This window comes from Protopterus annectens, chromosome 9.part0 (assembly GCF_019279795.1).
Source record: "Protopterus annectens isolate FY-2018-M chromosome 9.part0, PAN1.0, whole genome shotgun sequence".
Lineage (NCBI taxonomy): Eukaryota > Metazoa > Chordata > Ceratodontiformes > Protopteridae > Protopterus > Protopterus annectens.
In genome coordinates, this window is record NC_056743.1 from 573,275,071 (window position 1) to 573,295,865 (window position 20,795).

The 20,795-nt window shown below is 40.7% G+C and overlaps 1 protein-coding gene across 1 annotated transcript in view; it reads left to right on the top strand.

The window, feature by feature from the left end:
• Positions 1–20,795, top strand: part of LOC122811333 (dihydropyrimidinase-related protein 2-like) — a gene marked incomplete in the record, with an annotated part of 957,963 nt that overhangs the window by 829,700 nt on the left and 107,468 nt on the right. Inside the window, 2 exon segments of the mRNA XM_044083105.1 lie at positions 1,844–1,985; positions 19,629–19,799. Coding sequence (XP_043939040.1) covers positions 1,844–1,985; positions 19,629–19,799 — 313 coding nt within the window.

Genomic DNA, 20,795 nt, shown 5'->3' on the forward strand with positions numbered 1-20,795 from the left:
TGCTGCCAAGAGAGCATGCAGCTGTATGGCTAACATTCCTGAGCTTTTATCTCTCTACACTAGGGGACTCCTCCCATGCTGTGGATACTAGTATGATGTATAGTGCAAAGGGGGGGGGGGGGTCCCCACACTGGCTTCAGTTCTTTTTTGGGGAAACATTTGTAAGCCTGCTGTTACCATTTCTGGTACTTATTAGGCAGAGTTTGTGCTGGAATCTATGGGAAATGCTTCATTGGTGTGTGCAGTGAGCAAATCTAGGGCATGTAGCTAAATGTACAAAAAACTGGCTCTCCGATCTTCACAGGTGGAGTGTGTGAGGTCTTTGTGATCTTTAGTTTTGTGAAGGCTTGAAGATATCTGCTCTATAGAGGCACCTGTAGGTCATCCCTCAGCCTTAACATATGCGTTAGATATAGCCAAATATGGCAGTTCTCATTTGCAGACTAACAGTGAGATACAGGTGTCATACACTTCTTCCATGCTACCTAAGAAGGAGATGTAAGTTCTCAAGTACTTGCAGTTGGCTAAAAAGCCCCATGCATAACAAAGTCTTTCAGACAATACAACCTTATCTGTGCATAAACTATTTGGTCCTGTTGAAGAGGTCAGTCTCTGACTATTAACCAAAATGTCTCTGAGCCTCAGTAATTCCATCAGGTAGGCTTCATTCAACCCTGTTACAGTTTGCAGAGAAATGCAAAATTGCTTGGTAAATGAGCCTTGTAGTCTCCTCACCTTTCGAAGAGTAATTTTCTTCAGAGCTAGCTTTCCTTTTGAAATAGGACAGAACCATCACCATAGCTACCACTGTGACTGTGAAACAATGTAATATAGTTTTGTGAGTCACTTATCACAACAGGAGTTGACAAAGTTTTCCTTGCTTCATTGTGAATCCATCCCCATCTCTACCCCGGTTTTTGACCTCTTTGAATTGTGATGCAGTGATAGAGGCGCAATCCCTAGATTCTTACTCTAACTTGTTTTGCTGGTGTTCAGCCCCATTGTAGTGCGATGGGTAGCCAACTGCAGGAAACAAATGGATAGCCAAGCTGTATAAATGATCACTGAAACCTTCATGCCCTTTTATTTCCTGTGTGCAGTCATGTGACCATATAGTGATCTAGGTTTTTGCCTAGAAAAAGTCCCAGTGATGGCATGACCGTATACAATTCAACAATTCAACAACCATCACATATTTTCAGTCTGATGCGCTTTTCAGTGGGATTCAGATTCTGTCTAGTGATGGAATATGGCATTACACATGGCTATAGGATATTCCTTCACCTAAAATTCAATATATATACCCAATGTGGTGAGGAAGCGTAGGGGAATGACATGGTGTAGCTTCCAAAGTTGATGGACATGCACACAACCATCTGTGTTAATTATTTAAAGAAAATTAAACTTCTGGGCCATCACGCTGTGAGGAGCTCGATTAAGCCAAAATACATTATCTTTGCAAATAGTCAATAAACCATTGTCTTATTGTTGCTTACCAAACAAGTTTATTCAACAGACTTTTTCCTCATGATAGGCTGTATGAGTCAAATGGTTGCTATTAAGACACGTGTATTTATCAGCCACTTTTGATTGTATAACATGCCTGTATACTCACAAGTGGGCTCAGCTATTTTGTAGTGCAGGTGAAAGTTTAACTGAAGGACTAGCTTTGTTTTTATTCCTAAATTGTTGAATTAATACACACTTTATGCTGTAGAGACATTTAAAACTTGTTGCCTTAACAACCAAGATGCTAGCTTATTTTGCAGTATTAGCATAAATCATGAAGTCAGGATTTCTAGCATGTTCAGCATTATTTTGATTTAATTTATTTAAATTGTAGTGGTGATCTCCAGTTGGTTGGCAGTGCCCACTGCACCTTTAACACAGCACAGAAAGCTGTAGGCAAGGATAATTTCACCCAAATCCCTGAGGGTACCAATGGAACAGAGGAGCGCATGTCTGTAATCTGGGATAAAGCTGTGGTAAGTAAGGAATTCTGTAATATTTCCTAATCCCATCAAGTGCTTTAGCCAAGTGGAACGTGTGTAGCATTGTAAGTGGTCAGAAATGCTGAGTTGTTTTTTGATTTGTGGCTCAGAGCATCAGAGGAATGATTGAGAAATTGCCTTATGAATAATGATTTACAGACCATTACAGAATACTAGAATTCCACTCCTAGAAAATGTCCGCAGTAGATCCATCCATCAGTCCATCCACAACCCCTTTTTCCATTTTTGCACAAGAAGTTGATGGTTTTACTCACCTTACCATATTTCAATGGCAATAAATGAAGCCTGTGTATATCAAGGAGGGAGATTTTAAAGCAGTAGCTGCCATTTTGCAATATTTTTGATCTTTAGTCAGGCATTCAGGATGTTGCTTAATGGAAATCATGAAAAGACAACCAGGTCGATGTACTCTTGATCCAATTTAATCCAGTCTGGAATTCAATCCTATACTGTAAAACTGTTCAGTGCTTTCTTACATCTGTATGGTAAGACAAATTTTTGGATTACCTAGTACTTTCTGTGAATCAGAAGAAACAAAGCAATATGCAGAACTGTCATCTTTTATTTTGAGAAGAATCATGTTTGCTTACTGTGGGTGTTGCAATAATTGATATGCATTCTTCACTTTATTGTTACGTAAGGACTACTGTATTTTTTAGATTTATAACTCTATATATATATATATATATATATATATATATATATATATATATATATATATATATATATATATATATATATATATATATATATAGAGAGAGAGAGAGCATCACAGCAGTGGGGTGAACCGTAGAATGCAAGCTTTTAATAATAATGTACTTCATTAGCTCTGGAGTAGTCAGTGAGGAATGTTGAACAGCAATTTAGCATTAATTTCATTTTTCAGTTGACTGAGACTGGGAGGGACAGGGGGTGACCTAAAGCAAATTTTTTTCATGTATAAGCCATTGCCTTTGATTTATATTCACTTGATATTGATGTGTATTACAGGTTCATAAGTTGGTACTAGGCTATCGGCTCTAGGGCCTATACAAGCCTAGCCATAACAATTCCCTGGATATTTCTTCCCACATTTATTTCCCTGAACCCCTGTCTAGAAGGTCGACTGACATGATCCCTGGGGTTGAATTTCCTGTCTCCCAAACAATCGTCAAGGTTCCTTTTGAAGAGGGCAAAGGAGGCACTCTGCTTGACATGTATGGGCAGTCTATTCCAGAGTGTGAGGAGTCTCTGGGTCAGGAACCTATCCCTCCAGCATGTTTTGTTCATTGTGATGACAAGGTTTAGATCCCTGGAGCGTGTGGCTCTGAGAGTTTGGGATTTCTTTAAGTGGAGCATGTCCAACAGCTCAGGGTTTGACATGGCCTTGTATGTTAAGCAGCGATAGCCACTGAGTAGACGATATGCCACAGAGTAGCTGGAGTTTTTTTAGACAGCATAGGGCATCTGCTTTAGGCCTGTGATTCTTTGTAAGGTATTTCTGCAGCCTTTCCAGCTGCTTCAGATGTCTTGTGAGGTACATACCAAACAGGGAGTTGTACTCTATAATGGGTCTAATGAGAGATGAGTACAGTGGGGACAATAGGTTCATAGGTAGGTACTAGGCTGTCTGCCCGAGGGCATTTATAACCCTAGCCAGTGTCTGCTTTCGCTGCCCCATTGATTAACTGATCCTCTGTCAAGCAGAGCCAATGAACTGATCCCAGGGGTGTATTTTCTGTTATCCATCCACTCGTCAAGGTTTCTCTTGAAGAGTGTTAGTGAGGGGCTGTGCCTAATGTAGTTTGGAATTTTGTCAAAAGCAGGGGGAGTCTCTGTGACAGGAATCTATCCCTCCAGCATGTTCTATTTATTGTGGCGAGGTTTAGCTCATTAGAGCACGTGGCTCGCAGTGACTTGGATTTCTTTTGGTGGAGCATGTCCATCAATTCTGAGTTGGACATGGCTTTATAAGTCAGGCAGAGATCACCTCTGAGTAAGCGATATGCCACTGAGTACCGCCAGAGTTTTTTCAGTTGGGCTGCATAAGACATATGTTTGAGGCCAATAATCCTCTTGGTGAGGTACTTTTGTGGTCTTTCCAGCTGTTGTGACCTTTTTTCTGAATGCAAAGCCCTTAGTGATGAGGTGTGCCACATAGAAGGATTTCCTGACTGTTGTGGCAATGTGATTATCGAAGGTGAGGCCACTGTCCACCTGTGTCCCCAAGTCTCTCATCATACTTTTGGTGTTTAGCGTTCTGCCACCTATGTGGTAATTCATGGGTACATATTTTTTCCCCAGAGGGGATAACTATACATTTCTTGGCATTAAGCTGGAGTCCATGGCTCTGGCACCAAACATCTGTTTCTGTAAGGCCCTTTTGTAGAATATCCACATCATTTGGGGATTCAATATTGGCTCCCAGTTTGCAGTCATCTGCGAACTTTGTTAGCCAGAGTCCCTTAGTGTTGGCCTGTACTTCAGAGAAGTAGATGCCAAACGAGCGGTCCCAGGACTGAACCCTGAGGTACTGCACTTGTCTGGAGATGGATTTGGAGTCTGTTACTTTTACAGTCTGGGTTCTGTCAGTAAGCCAGTTAGCAACCCATCGAGTGACATAGGGATTTATGCCCAGCTTAGTAAGTTTATATATGATTCCAGAGTGGGGGATGATGTCTAAGCCCATGGCAAGGTCCAGATATAGGGTGTATGGGACCGTCTTACCCTCGTCCACAACTCTGGAGACTGATTCGAAGAAGTTAATCGGGTTCAGGAGACAAGATCGGCCCTTCACGAACCCAAACTGGGTGGGGTCCAGTGTTTGACGGTTGCCAATGTCTTTGTTTATAAGTTCCATGATAATACGTTACATGCCCTTGCAGATCAGGCTCATCAGACTGATGGGATGGTAATTCCCGGGATCCAAGGTGGATCCCCCTTGTAGAGTGAGTTAACTGTAGCTTTGCACCACTCAGTGGGCACGAAGCCTGCGGTGAGGCTATGATTAAACATGACACTTAGGTGAGGTGCCAGTTCATTTTGTAGTTCATGTAGTACACAGCCCGGGATGCCATCTGGTCCCATGGATGCTGTATTCTTAGCTTTGGAGAGTGCGGTTTCTACCTGTGTGGCCATGATTACCGGAATTTGGTAATCTTTTGGTATTGAGATGGGCCCTTTAGGGGGTGAGGGGGGGTGAATTTGGCACTAAATCAATCTGCCCGGATATTGGCAATATCCTTGGGATCAGTCGGTTTAATGCCATTTTGTTATAACTCAGAGCAGATCTGAGCATTGCCATTTAGATTCTTGACATAACTATAGAATGCCTTGTGGTTGTCTTTGGAATCTTTGGCAATTTTATTTTCGTAACTAGCTTTGGAGGATTTTATGAGGGATCTCAGCTTCTTACTGAGGCTGGTAAGGGAGTTTTTTGCATCCTGAGATTTTGCTCTTTTCTGCAACAGTTTCTTCCTTCTGTTGTAAAGTTTTTATGGCAGGGGACCATCAGATTGGCTTCCTTTTTTTGTTTTGATGTGCTCGTACCGTGCCTTAATGTAGGATTCAGCAGTCGAACTTTCAGATCCCGTCTACATGGGTATCATGACGTTTGTCACTTCTGACTTGAGTAACATGAAGTTGGCTTTGGAGGAGTTTTTTTATGGAGGTTTCCTTACTGGGGGGGTGGGATGTGGATGTCAGGGGTGATTTGCTTTTGATCAGATCTGACCAGTGAGGGGGTGACCACTGGTGTGGCGCATCTACCTCCCATGTTGGTAATGACCAGGTCTAGGATATTGGAGCTCCTGGTGGGGCAATGGATTTAGTTGATCCAGGGTGTTGGAATTTATGAATTCCAAGAACTGTTGGAAAAAGGTATTGGTACCAAAGTAGTTTTCCCAGTTAATGGCAGGGTAGTTGAAATCACCCAGCATTAGTGTGGTTGTATCGTAATATTTTCCAGTATGTTTATGCACCTGGAGAATTTCAGATGCATTGTGCTGGGCAGCTAGCCTGGAGGTGTGAATATCCTTGGTGAATATGGACACTCCTCCACCTTTAGTGTTTCGGTCTTGGTTTGGTGGCTGAAAAGTGTCGTAAGAGTTGTAGCCTGGTATTGCAGGGGTCTTCTCTGTAGCCTTGAACCAGGTCTCAGTTACTGCACAGATTTCAATGTTCTCCATTTTTAGGAGTGCCTCGAGAGAGTGCATTTTGAGGTTTAGACTTCTAGCATTGAGTAGCATTACCTTTAGATTTTGCATGCTTGTATCTGTTATGGTGGTGGTTTTGTCCTTTGAACCTTGCCTAAAAAAGGCACTATAAGGGGTGGCAAGAGCTTTAGCCAGTGACCTGAATTCCAGGGGTGACAGGTGCAGACCATCTCTGGCAAAGCATCGTGGTTTGTTGATCAAGTCTTCCCAGGCAGACAGATACTGGATCCCCTTTGAATGACCCCCAGAAGCTTAGCCAATTGTTGAAATCAATCATTTTGTCCTTCTACTGTGGTATAATTCTGGGCGAAGGTAGGATTCTACTCGAGGCTCGGGTAATACCTGCCTGGGCCACATGATCCGAGAGCTCTTCCATGTCTCTCTTCGTGTAGTCCAGGGAGGTACATCTCAATTCATTCACTCCAACATGGACAATGACAGTCACATTTGTACTTGTGGAGTGACTTGAGTGCATGTGTTATGTGGCAGATCCTGGCACCTGACAGGCAGCTGACTGTAATTTTCTCCTTGTTCAGTCTGGTAAGTGGGACATCAGTGTGTCTGACTATAGAGTCACCTATGACTAAAGTGTTGGGTACATTGTCTTGCCTTATGGGGCTGCTGTTGGGTGGCACACTGGTGTTGTGAGCTGTCTCACTTTGGTTGTGACTGGTGTTTGCGTTTCAGCTTCGGAGGTCTTTGTTGCTTGAGCAGGTTAATGTTAAGGGCCTCCGCATATGTGGGTTTAGTGTTGCTATGTGTGGGTGATGATGGCATGAGTTTTGAAGGGCTATGTGTTGCTTGAAGGGTAGTGCAGCTATTAACCTTCTCCTCTTGACCGTCTAGCACAATCTTGGCTGGAGAGAGCTTTGCTTCCAGTTTGGCTATGCAAGTGCATCTCTCTCAGGTTTTAGTGTTGGGTGGTAGGAGGAGAGGGTTGTCTATGTACATGTGGCAGTTCCTGCATTGCCCCAGTATGCCCAGATTCACCAGGTGGACAGAAGTCACCGGAAGCTGACCCTTGGACATGCCTGTTTAGGTGTTTTTGTAAAGTACAAGAGCTGTTTTCCCTTACCTTTGCAAGGTACTTTGCAGTTATAGGCTGTTTAGTCCCTACGATTAATTTCTCCTTATTGACAAGGAGAGCTGAGTGCTTGTATCAGTTTAAGGCTTCCTAGTGCTTTCCATCAGCTTGTAGAGCAAGTGCTAGTCATAGGGATTCAGATTTTAGTGCTACTACTGAAAAAAGCAGCTAGTTCTAACGGAAAATTTGAAGAGCAGACTTGCTGGCACCTGGAATAGTTAACCGTAGCCTTGCGGTACTGCACGATGCAGAAAATGTGCAAACATGCGTTTTTAAGCCAGAAAGTTGAAAGGGATAGAAATCAGCCCAAAAAGGCTAATAAAATTACAATTTCAGAGCTGGAAACCACTCCTCTAGTGCTGGTCAGTACAATGCTCACCACTCCCTCTGGTAAAGCAGTAGGACTTCCCTCTACCACACCAAGGTCTGGATAGCTCTGAACACAGAAAATAAAGTCCTGAGACAAGCAAAGCCTGGGATCTGGACTGTACTAGCTAGGAAAGGTGGGAAACGAGCAAACGGGATAGTATTTCTGTTTTTATTTATTTAATTTTGTTGTTTTTTGGTTAAAACAGGCTAAACAATACATTAATACAGTAAATAAACACAGAAAAGGCTAACACACTTGAGTGTGTAGCCCTAAACAGTAAATTCCATTAAAACTCTACAAAATTTGCAATTTAAAACTTTTTAAATGAAGCAAGGCAAGTGCACAACTGAAAAACAATTTGATATGAACTGTATTTGTACAAAAAAGTAAATTTAATTCACCCCTGCTACCAGTACTGTAACTAGTGAGGTATGCTGTGCTTAGCTAAGCAAAGTAACTACTGAAAATTCATCAAATGTTTGTCTGATATTTTATGTACCTTAAAGAATAACAATAGCACTTTAAAAGCATTATGGGACTCTATTCAAAACTTTTCGGGTGTTAAATATAATGAGAACAAAACAAATGTATTGCTTATAAATACTAATAAAAAAGATCTAAATAAAAATATAAATATATCCCCACCGATAATACAATTAAATACTTGGGAATTATAATAATTTATATACTACAATTGAAACAAATTATAAAGAGATCTTAAATAATATTCAAAGTGTAATACAAAGATGGAATAAGTTTTTCTTTTCAATGGAAGAAAGGCTCTATATAATTAAAATTACCATATTTCCAAAAATTCTTTGTTATACAAGCTTGTTCTTTTCCACCAGCTAAATTGCGTCTAAAACAATTAAATGATTTAATAGCAAGATTCCTATGGTATCCAAAAAAACCAAGGATAGCTATGAAATATCATCTAGAAGAATTGTATATGGGTGGCATAAATTTACCAGGCATAGTATATTTACATTCATCCGTTATTAAAACAATATCATTATGGCTAAATACAAAATGTACATCAAAATGGAAGCTAGTTCATGAGAACATCTGGTTAAAATCAGGATTTGTAGTAACAAATTAAGTATACCGATTTCATACCAAGCAATTTTTGGTGGCTGATGAAGGAATATATGATGATACAGAAGCATAAATTCTTTGTCTTTAAGTCTTGTAATAATACAGCCATCCATCTTGACACCCACTCTAAACTCTTAGGGGTTATCACTGACTAACTAAAATTTAATCAGCATGTACAGCAATGCATAAAGAAATCCCATCAAAAACTCCTATATCGGAACAGAAAATACCTCACTCCTGAGGCTAGACTCACCCTTGGACAAGCACTTCTCCTCCCCTCTGTCCTCTATGCTGCAGCACTTCTCACAAATATTCAAACTACTACCCTGAACAAACTTCAACAAACCTACCACAAAATAGCCAGATTCATTACTAACTGCCCAAACACACACCACTGTATTGCCTTCAAGTCTCTACAATGGCTGGAACTCCCACAACTACTTCATCTCTACCAATTTCACATGCTGCACTCTATGCTCTTTAAACCCTCCTGCTGTCCTTCCCTATCTCTCCTTGTTTCCATCTATACCCCTTCTTGATCTCTCCGCACCTCAAATCAGCAATTGCTTGATGTCTACCACCCTAACAGGTCTGTTGGTAAGAAACTCTACAAGCACTCTGTGGCCCAAGCCTGCAATAAACTTCCCCTGGATATATGCTCTATCTCTCATACTCCACTATTTTAAAAAAGAACTGAAGACACATTTGCTCAATTCCAGAACTTGTCCATGCTATGACCCTACTTAGCTCTCCCCTCCTCCCACACTCACATCTCTCTCATTACATCCTACTATCACTCTTGACTCTCCCCATTTGTTCAGCAACTAAGAATGTAATTTTGTCAAAAAAAAATTAAATGTAGTTTATTTCTACACTGGTAGATGTTTATTTCTATTGCTTGCTATTGTTTGTAATACTTGTTTTTCTTGTTCTGTAATCCTATATTGTATTTTCTGGAGCTTTTCTCATCTGGTCTCCACTGAAAATGGGACAATATCCCAGTTGGACTACCATGGTTTACAAAATGTCAATAAATAAATAAAATATTAAGTTCAAAATACATTACTTATACATTAAAAATTTTCAGAAATTTATTAATAGCAGTCCTGATATTACAGCATGGTCATTTTTATTATTTCCAGTATTGTACACACAAGTTAATATAATATTTGATATAGAATAGTCAGCATGCTTAAAGAAAAGGGATTAATATATTGGCATCAGTTGGTAAACTCTGGAAAACTTCTGACAATAGACCAAATTAAAAGGAAATTAAATATGAAAAATAGTTCATGGCTACATGTGCAAGAATTAAGTCATATATTAAGCAAACAAGAAACAATGCAGCCATCAAGAAGACAGAATGTTTCTAATCTTGTAGAACATATATTACTAATGAATCAACCCATTACTGGAAAGGGATACTTATCTATTTATAAAACAAAAAAGTAAAAATCTATAATGATGACAAAATATGGAACTATTATAGATCAGTTAATGGACATGTGCCAAATGACAGAGACAAAAAATTAATTCTTCTCTCTCCAAAGCAGACATCACTTTCATTACATTGGAGACTCTACATGGCAATTCATACACAGATCTTGCGTAACCCCTCATAAAATGCAAGTTTAAGAAAAATATTGGCTGCTGGAGATGTGATTTATCAATAAAAGCAGACTTGCAACATATGTTCTACGATTGCCATTTGATTAAACCTTATTGGGATAAAATAAATTATTTTCTGCAAATGGTATTCAATAACAAATTCCATATTTCTAAATCTATTATTTTGTTTAATGTACCTGTACCTGACTGTGTACCAAGAACAAAATATGTAATCTTGTGGACTCTCCTAGCCATTGCAAGGAAGAATATTACATCAAACTGGAAATCCAAAGCTTCAACTTTTAAGCAATTCATGAATATGGTGTCAGCAGTATCGCAATTGGAAATGAAGGAAGAACTGAAAGAACTACATTATATATAACATGACAAAAAGTTAACTCTGGAGAGTAATGACTGTAGCAAATTATAATCGGGGAAACAATTAGAAAGTCTATTATATGCCAACAATAGATACCCTTGTAAATACTTTATTTTGGGTTTAATGTTTGGTATCTGTTTAGTGGTTTTAGCCAACCTTTTTAAATTAGTAAATACTTCACTGTCATAACCTGTATACGTGTTTTTGGAAATGAATAAAAATATTTACAAAAAAATAAATAAATGTTTGTCACTGTGATGCAGAAGCAAATCCTTTTGCAGATGCATTTAATGTGAAATTAACACAATTTCATTTGTTGAATTTAAGATCATGGTTGTGTTTAGCACTGCTGATGTGCTGCTTAATGGAAGTACCAATCAGTGCTTTCAGATTGTTTCAGAAACACTTGTCAGACTCTGAGGCCCTGTAAGCACCATGCAAGGTAGTGAGCTAAAGTCCCTAATGAAGTAAATGGTTAATGAACAGTTGTTTGCACATTCCGTTGCTGTCCTATACATGAACACTTCTCATCTTTGATGGTACTTCAAAACTCCAGCAAGCAGTGAGATTAATAAGCTGAAGGCTAAAATATAGTAGGCATGGAGCTGGATAAACGCAGCTAAATTTTGCTTCCATCAGTAGTAAAGAATTCATGGAATTTCTGGTTGCAGAAAATCTCTGGATGGAAAATATTTCATAAAGCTGTCACAGTAAGTCACGTTTTTTGCTGCTTCATACCATTTATGTCACTATATGTAAACTGCAGCATTTAGTGGTCAAATGTGTGGTTAACAAAATAAGAATGTTTATAGACATCTGCAGATAAGGACCAATAAGTAACATTTCCTAGGTAAAACTGCTACATCGGTCCGAGTTGTGAAAAACGTAGTCTATTAAAGTGATAGCATCAGCATAACTTTGGGTATTTTACAGTTGTAACATTCCCTGCATTGTTTTTGAGATTTTATAGAAAACATTAAAAATGTTTTAGACTGCTCCGTTCTCCTAATTTCATCCTTTAACATCCTTACACCTGGCCGTACTCTGTCTTAGAAATCCTTCACATTGGTGCTTCGTGTCATATTCCACAGCATAATATTTGTTGCCGAAACTTCAGTGCGGTTTCAGTACTCTCATTCGTAGATATTTTTTCTAATTTATGATTGGTAATATCAGGCAGTGTTAACTATTCCACTGCCACTTGTGTCCAGTTGTCACATTTTTCTTGGCTACTGTATATACATGCATATGTAAATGTGATATGTCATTTTTAATGTAGCCTTGAGTTGTGCTGTGCAGTTTTATTTTGTAGGCCTATTCTGTAAATGGATAAAACGCATGGTATATCCTATGACTGCAAATAAGTAAATACACAGCAAGTAAGTAAACACATCTTATGAATCAGTGGTACATAAGTTAGTATTATTGCCTCACGACTTTTGTCTCTTCAGTGCAGTTCTTTGTGCAGTTTGCATATTGCCTTTATGCTAATGCTGGTTTCCATTTCCTCCCACTGTCCAGGTCAATGCTGGTAGAGTGTTTATACAAACTGTTGATTTCTTGCACAGGCTGCAGTTCCTTGTAAATTATTTTTTGACACTGAGATAAGGACTTCTTAGTAGCCCTTTGTACACGCAACTCAGATTTAAAGCTCATTTTTTCATCAGTAATGTGCATTTACTGAAACAAGTAACATTTCAGAAAATTTAGTGGCAGTCTGGGACATCAGCTTTGTTACTAGGGACTACCCTTTCAAGTGAATCTATGGCCAGTCTTTCATGTTTTTCTTGCATTATCATCATGTAAGCACAACATCAAGATTCTCAGTGGTTTGCCCACGATGGATGGCTAGTTGTGAAACTTGATGAATGACTGTACCTTATGTGAAGCACCAGCCCTGATATTTTTTCCCATTTTAATTATGTGCATCAGCATAAGTTTCACAACTAGACATCCATCGTAGACCAGCTATGTTTTATAGGTTGGAGATAGTGGCATTCACAAAAAGGCAGGAGTTTGAGCTGGATGTGGCAGAATTAAAGATGTTAAGATTTGCACTGGGTGTGACGAGGGTGGACAGGATTAGGAATAAGTATATTAGAGGGTCAGCCCAGGTTGGAAGGTTTGGAGACAAAGCCAGAGAGGCATGATTACGTTGGTTTGGACATATGCTGAGGAGGGATGCTGAGTATATTGGGAAAAGGATGCTAAGGATGAAGCTGTCAGGTAATGGGAAAAGAGGAAGGTCTAAGAAGGTTTATGGATGTGGTGAGAGGACATGCAGGTGGTTGGTGTGACAGAGCAAGAACAGGTGATCTGCTGTGGCGACCCCTAATGGGAACAGCCGAAAGAAGATGATGATGAGCATCTTCCAGGTCCATATAGGCTTTTAATGAGTCTCCAGTCAGGACTGAAGGTAGTCATCAGCCTCTCCACGTGAGGATAATTCTCCCTTGTCACAGTTTTGAATGCCTCAAGGTAAGCCTCTACATAGGGTTTCCAGTCTGAGCTTCTTTAGTGAGTTGCAAGGTTTTTAGAACTCTGAGTAAGGTGAGCTCCTTATTTTGTAGGACGTTGAGCCGTTTTAGGTTTGGCATGTGTACCCATCATCATCAACCTTCTTTTTCCCATTTTTCTACATGTGGTCAGTGTCATGTTAATTGTTGCCATCTCTCTCAATTCAGTGCTTATTCTCCTGCCGCCTTTGAGACTCGTGCTTGACTGCTGCAGATCTTCTCTCATTCAATCCAACTACCTCTTTGCTGGGTGCCCTTTTTTCATTTTACCTTCTTCCTGACTGTCCCAAATTATCTTTACCAGGTGGTCTTCTGCTTTTCTGCACGTGCCCAAACCACTATAATCTGTTCTCTTTGACCTTTTCTGCAATTGGAGCTACTTTGCCTTCTGCTCTTAAGTCCTCATTTCTTCGTCTGTCCCACAGTGTGCATCCTTCCACCCTTCTCAGGTACCTCATTTCTATCACCTCCAGGTTTCTCATATGCTCTGCCTTTACTGCCCAGGTTTCTAGATCATACAGTAATTCTGGTCGCCCCACTATTTTGTGCACCTTACTTCTGTAGCATTCTTCTGCATACACTACACCTGACACTATTGGCTCCATTCCCTCTGATTCTAGCTTTGACCTCTTCATTCGTACTTCCCTTCTTGTCAATCACCTTCAATTAAACAAGGCTCTTTCTAATTCCTGGGAGACTCCTCCTAACTCTGTCCCCCAGGAATCTGCCATTCCCTAGCTGAACTGCTGTTGTGGTCTTAAAGGTTGGTGGCTTTTGAGTTGCCTGCCTCTACTACAAATTTGATATCAGACACTCTTCCCAGTCCCTTTGCATCAGTTCATTCTACTGAGTACAGTGCGATTAGTTGCAAAGGCCCACCCCTTTAACTTAAACTTGAATCCTCTTCTGTCTCCTCACTTTCTACTTAAAAATATTGCTTCTCTTTCTACTTCTTTTTCCTTGTCCTTGGGTGTTCAACCTGAATTTTGTTTGCTGCATTTGATATTACTTGTCAGTAGCTTGCCACATTTGTTACTGCTTGGCGGTAGCCTTATTAAATTGATGACAGTATTCTACTGAATTGCTGTTTTAAGTTGTTTTTACTGTTGATTGTGAGCTAATTTATCCCATTTGCATGGTTTTAAAGCAATTTACTGTAACTATTTTGTTGCTTTTTACTGCAATTCATTACTGTTTAACTGCATTTTACGCATTTCATTACTGTTGTATTTTTTCATACTGTAAGTTCAGTCTGTAAGGGGTTAATCTATGCTTTTTTGTGAGTTTTACTGTGTTCTTAACCCTTAAATTGAGCAGCATAATCTAGATACAGGTTTGCTGCATCCAGAGCTGTTTTTTTTTTTTTTTTGCCTTCTGTTTCTGGCAGCCATATTGTGTTTGCCTTCTGTGTTTCTGGCAGCCATCTTGTATTGGTAGGGACCTATCTCCTCTGCTAGTGAGAGTAGCGGGGCTGTCCGGACCATGTTTGGCACAGACTGATTGGTAAAGAAAGCAGGGACTAGCAGGACTGGCTAGATTTCTGTTACTAGAATCTTCTATTTTTTGCGGTATTTAAGCCCTGCGTTTGAGGTGGTTTTGGCTTGTTTGCACATCACATACTGGAGCTGCACTGTTTTAACCCTTTGTGAGTTATTCCAGCTACAAATTTTCCCTTAATAGCACTTGTGTGAACACCTAGTAGTACTACTCTTAGACCTTCCACCTTTTACCCTCTTGGCCCTCTCTGGCCTCTCTCCCTCACATTCTGACAAATATGGATGGACAGTTTCCTATGCTTTCTCCTGCCAGTCTGGTTGATATGGGCATCCTGAAACAGTGTAGCAACTGCCTCATGTACACGGACAACCCTCTCCTACTACCACCTAGGAACACAGTTTGTGAGATGCAATTAGTAAATAGAGTCTGTGCTCTCTTCCTCACAAGCCAGTTTATCTGGCACTGAGAAGGTTCTCACCACAAACACCACACATCAACCACCACCCACACCTACACAACATGACCCACATATGCGGAAGTCCTCAACAAAAGCATACCCAAACAAAAGAGCTCTCCAAGCCAAAAACACACAAACTCTACTACCCACCACACCACACACAGTCCACTCACCTGTGTCTCTCAGCCACCTAGGCCTAAACATAAACCCAGCATATTAGTCTTAGGGGACTCCATTGTAAGACTTACAGATGTGTCCCTCACCAGGCTGGATAACTAGAAAGTCGCTGCTGTTTGGCAGGTGCCAGAATCTGCCATATCACCCATGCACTCAAGTCTCTCAATAATAGGTACTGTTTTAACTCTTGTCATAGTCCATGAGTTGAGACGTACCTCCCTGAAGTATATGAAGAAAGACATGATCAAGCTCACTGAATTGCGTCCCAGGCAGGTATGTTCCTAGCCTTAAGCAGCATTCTGCAGTCACCCAGAATGATGCCAAATTACAAACAGAAAATGATCAACTTTAACAATTGGCTGAGTTTCTGGTGTCATTCTAAGGGAATCCAGTACCTGACAGCCTGTGAAGAAATGACTGACAAACCACAATGCATCTCTCTCCCTTAGGCTTCTGGCAAAGGCTCTTGCCTCCTCCATAGTACCTTTTTTAGGCAATACCATGAGGTCAAAACTACCAACATGAAAATTTCATCAAAATTCAAATTAAAGGTCATGCTGCTAAACGCTAGGAGTCTAAACATGAAACTGCACTCATTGCAAGCATTCTTAACCCTGGAAGATGCTGACATTTGTGCAGTCACAGAAACCTGGTTCACAGCTGTGGAGAGCACCCCAGTCATACCAGATGACTCATCCTGTCAAATATTCAAACCTCAAACCATGAGCAGCAAAGCAAAAGGAGGTGGAGTTGCAATATATATAAAAGACATACACACCTACAGGCTGGCCAAACAGTATGACACACAGGAGATACTCCAGGTGCACTTAACCATTCACAAGACTCCTATTCAAATCATAGCTAGCTACAGTCCCCCAACTTTGACTTAAGATGCCCACTCCACCTCTGTAGACCTCTTCTAATCTATCAAGATTCAACCCTTTACCTTGATCCTGGGTGACTTTAACTATCCAACCATAGACTGGAATTATTACTCATGAAAAAACACAAATGCCCAGAGATTGATTTTGTCAATGCAAATGCCTTGGACCAGCTGGTCGACACCCCCACAAGAGGTGAAAATATCTTGGAGTTGGTATTAACCAACTGGAGTAACCACTGCAGCATCCATACAGTGTCATCCTCCCTGGTAAGATCTGACCACAAAGCAGTCATTTTTGAAGTCACTACCCCCCCCCCCCCACATGTATGCAAACCTACACCGAAGTACTATACGAGCATTTATATAGCTGCATGGGATCAGGAATACCTGACAGGACAAAATCATCCTCCTCAAGGAAGAGTAAACCTGTCTGGTGGACATCTGCAATAAATAAACTATATAATAAAAGGAAAAAGTTGCTGTCCAGGACCAAGAAGGAGCAGGTGCGCCTAACTGGAAGCAATTTCTCCTTAGCCTGAACAAGCAAATAAGTGCACTAGTGAAATCCTCCAAAGCAAACTTCGAGTCCAGACTGGCCACATCTACTAATACCATCATAAGGCCTTCTTCACATATGTCCACATTCTCAAAGGAAGCACTCTGATCTGCCCAAAATGATGGTCAAAAACACCACATACACAAATGCCATAGATATAGCCAACCTGCTGGCACACAGGTTCATTGAAAACGTCACCCCCCCCCCCCAATCAGTAAATCAGAACATCCACAGCAACCCCCCCCCTTTATCTGTAGGGAGCAAGTCATCACTGCTGTCGCAAAGGCAAAAATTACAGCATCCATGGGACCCAATAACATCCCAGGCAGCATCCTATATGAACTCTAGCAGGAACTTGCAGTATTATTAGGTACCCTATTCAACCAAAGCCTGAGTATCGGCTTCATCCCAGCTGAGTGGAGGACAGCCACTATCATCTCTTTGCACAAAGGTTCACTGATCCAGGAAATTATAGACCCATCAGCCTAACTATCCTGATCTGCAAGGCCATGGAATGGATTATCATGGACATTAACAAGGACATTGGCAACCTCCAAACACTCAATCCCACACAGTTTGGTTTTGTCAAGGGGAGGTCATGACTGTTAAAATTGGGTGACTACTTTGAGATAGTCACCAAAGCCATGGATGAGGGGTAAATGATGCACACCACCTACCTTGATCTAGCCAAAGTCTTCAATACACCACTCTGGTGTAATAAAGTCTCTCAAATAGGCATAGATACATATGTTACCAGATGGGTAGTAAACTGGCTCACTGATAGAACCCACCTAGTCAGAATAGGGGAAGCCACCTCAAGCAGTAGACCCGTAACAAGTGGTGTACCTCAGGGATTGGTCTTGGAGCCTCTGTTGTTTGGGATATACATTTTTTTGAGGTGCAGACCAAAACCAGTGGGCTGTGGCTGACCCAAGTTTGCAGATGACTGCAAACTGGGCGCTGTCATCAAATCAATTCCCCTGGTGATGTGAACATCTTCCAAGATGGTCTCACCCAAACAAATGATTGGTGTCAGACATGGCCTCAAACTGAATGCCAAAAAATGCATCCTTATCCCCTTTGGAGAGAGTGACGTCCCCACAAATGATCACGTTGATAAGGTCTAAAGTACGCAATCAGTTGTGAGGAACTTTGGTATCCAGGTTGATAGCAACCTTACTTTTGACCACAATATTGCCTCTGTTATACGAAAGGCTTTTTACATGGCCCACCTCCATTAGGAAGGGTATCTCATCCAGGGGACCAGGTCATAACATCCCTGTATTCTTCCCTTATAAGACCCATTATGGAGTACAACGCCCCTTTTGGCATGTACCTCACAAAGCACGTGCAGCAGCTGGAGAGACCACCGAGGTTCCTCACCAGGAGAGTCGTGGGCTAAAAGCCCTGTCCCTCTACTCAGTCTCATACTGACTCTCCAGAGGTGACCTTTCTGTGGCATACAAAGCAATCTCAGACCCCGCCTTGATGGGACTGCTGCATATCCACAGGTCAAGCTCCACTCTAGTAACCTACACATGTGATCTCAACCTGGACTTGTGACATCAATAGGACTTGTTGGCGGGACAGATTTGTGTCCCAGAGGCTCCCCCTTCTGTAGAATAGACTCCCCTCTCCATGTCAAGCAGAGTACCTCAACCCCCTTTAAGCACAAACTGGATAACTGGATGGTGAACAGAAAATCCTCCCCTGGGATTCCACCTGTGTGTCTGTTGCTGACTTGTCAGAACATGGGCTAAATTCTTGTCTAGGCATACAAGGGCTAAAAGGCCAATACCCTAGTAATTTCCTATGATCCTATAATGTGAGCTCAGAATCTGAAGGTGGTTGATGGCCAGTAAGCATAAGTGTGGAGATAAAACTGGGGGAGGGGGATTGGTCAACTCAGCTGATCCCTGAATATAACCTTTATTCAACTACATAATAGTTTAGCATAGATTACCAATCCCCATTTTAGAGCCACCTGGCAAAACAAGCTGTTCCTTGTGCTTGTGTGCAAGTCAGCCCAGAGGGAGTATGGAGTTCAGTAAAGGACTGGGTTTATTTGGGAAAAGGACCAGAAGTTCTGAATGTTCATAGGTTAGTACCAAGCTAACTGCCCTTGCAAGCCATTTTAAGCCTAGCCAGTTATCCCTTGTGAGACTCTAACCCTGAACCTTGTGTTTGTAAGGCAAACGCCTTAACCATTAGGCCACCCTCCCTTACTTTTGAGATGGTAATGTGTCCTGAGGCACTTTCCTAACATTTTAATGGTTTTAGTTAGGCACAATTTGGTGAGGTAGATGTAATGGTTATTACTGCACTATTATATTGCTATAGTGCAGGTATGTTGCAGAATTACTACTTTGTCATAGAAGAGGGGATAGCTTGATAACCTTGTGTCAGTGATGATAAAGCTATTCTGGGTCTTTGTGCCACGACAGCTGAACCTAAATGTTTTCCCATGATAGTACAAGAATGTTCACCAGACTGGCATTGTCAGAGCTGCCATTATTTTGATACAAGATCTGACTTCTTTCTGTAGGCTACAAACATTAATTCCTGCTTTAGCTATCTTCTTTTGAGAACACATTTTCCATAGTGCAGACTAAAGTAAAGAAAGCAACCGGATAAACATCAGTCTGAACCTTGCCGCAAGTAAGTAAATACTAAGCTGCACTATGGCATCATGTAATGAATGAATCTGAGTCAACAAAATGCAAGTTATTGTATAAACTTATGGTTGTGTATTTTAAGTTGATCTTAAATTTCATTATTTGTCCTGTTCCTTTCTTTCCTAGGTGACTGGTAAAATGGATGAGAACCAGTTTGTGGCTGTGACCAGCACAAATGCAGCCAAAATCTTCAATCTTTACCCACGGAAGGGGCGTATTGCAGTGGGTTCTGATGCAGATCTGGTTATATGGGAACCTGACGCCCTGCGGACTATTTCTGCAAAGACTCACAATTCAGTAAGTGGCGGTGATCTAATACTGAAATTAATAGGGTGCTGTGAAGTGTGTGACCTTTTTTGTTTATAAAAATATAAGGGGGGCTGGGTGAATGACTTGTGGCTGTGGCTATTTTAGTCATCTTCAAGACCTGAATACTTTTTGTGGGAGAGTTGCAGATCTGTTACCCTGAAGACACGAGATAATACTTTTGGGGATGGGAAGGAAGTCCTCAGAATTATACTTTTTAAATTAAAAGCGAGTTTTCATTATTGAAGTATTAGCTTCTGCTATACCAGAAACTGGGAGGCACCTTTACAATAAGGAATTATGCAGTGAGCAGCTTTAGGAGCTGCTGTGTTTATAAACATGCATGTCTATTCCTATTTTACTTGTGCAGTTCATTCCTTTAACCTTCCATCATAGATACTCCTACTGGAATGCTTTAGTATGTTATACTTGCACTTGTTTCAGGGATTGGGTCACAGAAGATGCAGAGGGGAATCTGAGATGGGCTGCTAGTATTTATACATACATAGAAGTCATTAAAGGACCAAGTCTGACCAAATGTTTTAGCAGCCTTTTATAATGCTAAGTTATAGCACTTAATTGCAAGTAATGCAACATTTAAGTATTCCCTGCAAGGTCTTCAGGTGCTGTTATCTGTGGACATTTACAGATATGAGCACAGGTGTCCACTGTAATACTGCCTCTTAAGTAACACCGTAGCTTGGTATTACTTCCTGGTATGTGTTCTGAAGTTCTGTGATATCAATTTACCACTGGTATAAATTGCTTCAAAGGCTAACAGTTGGTGGTAATAGTGGTTTAGCACTCATTTTTATTCCAAATTATTTTAAAAGTCATAATGAAATCTTGTGTTGCAGTTGTTCATAAAATCTACTGTACTAATGTCCATAGTCATGATTTGTGATATGTTTCATATGAAGGCTGCTATGTTTTTACTAATGCTTTTTAAAATAACATACACCATTTCCCATATAAAATTAAGCCATA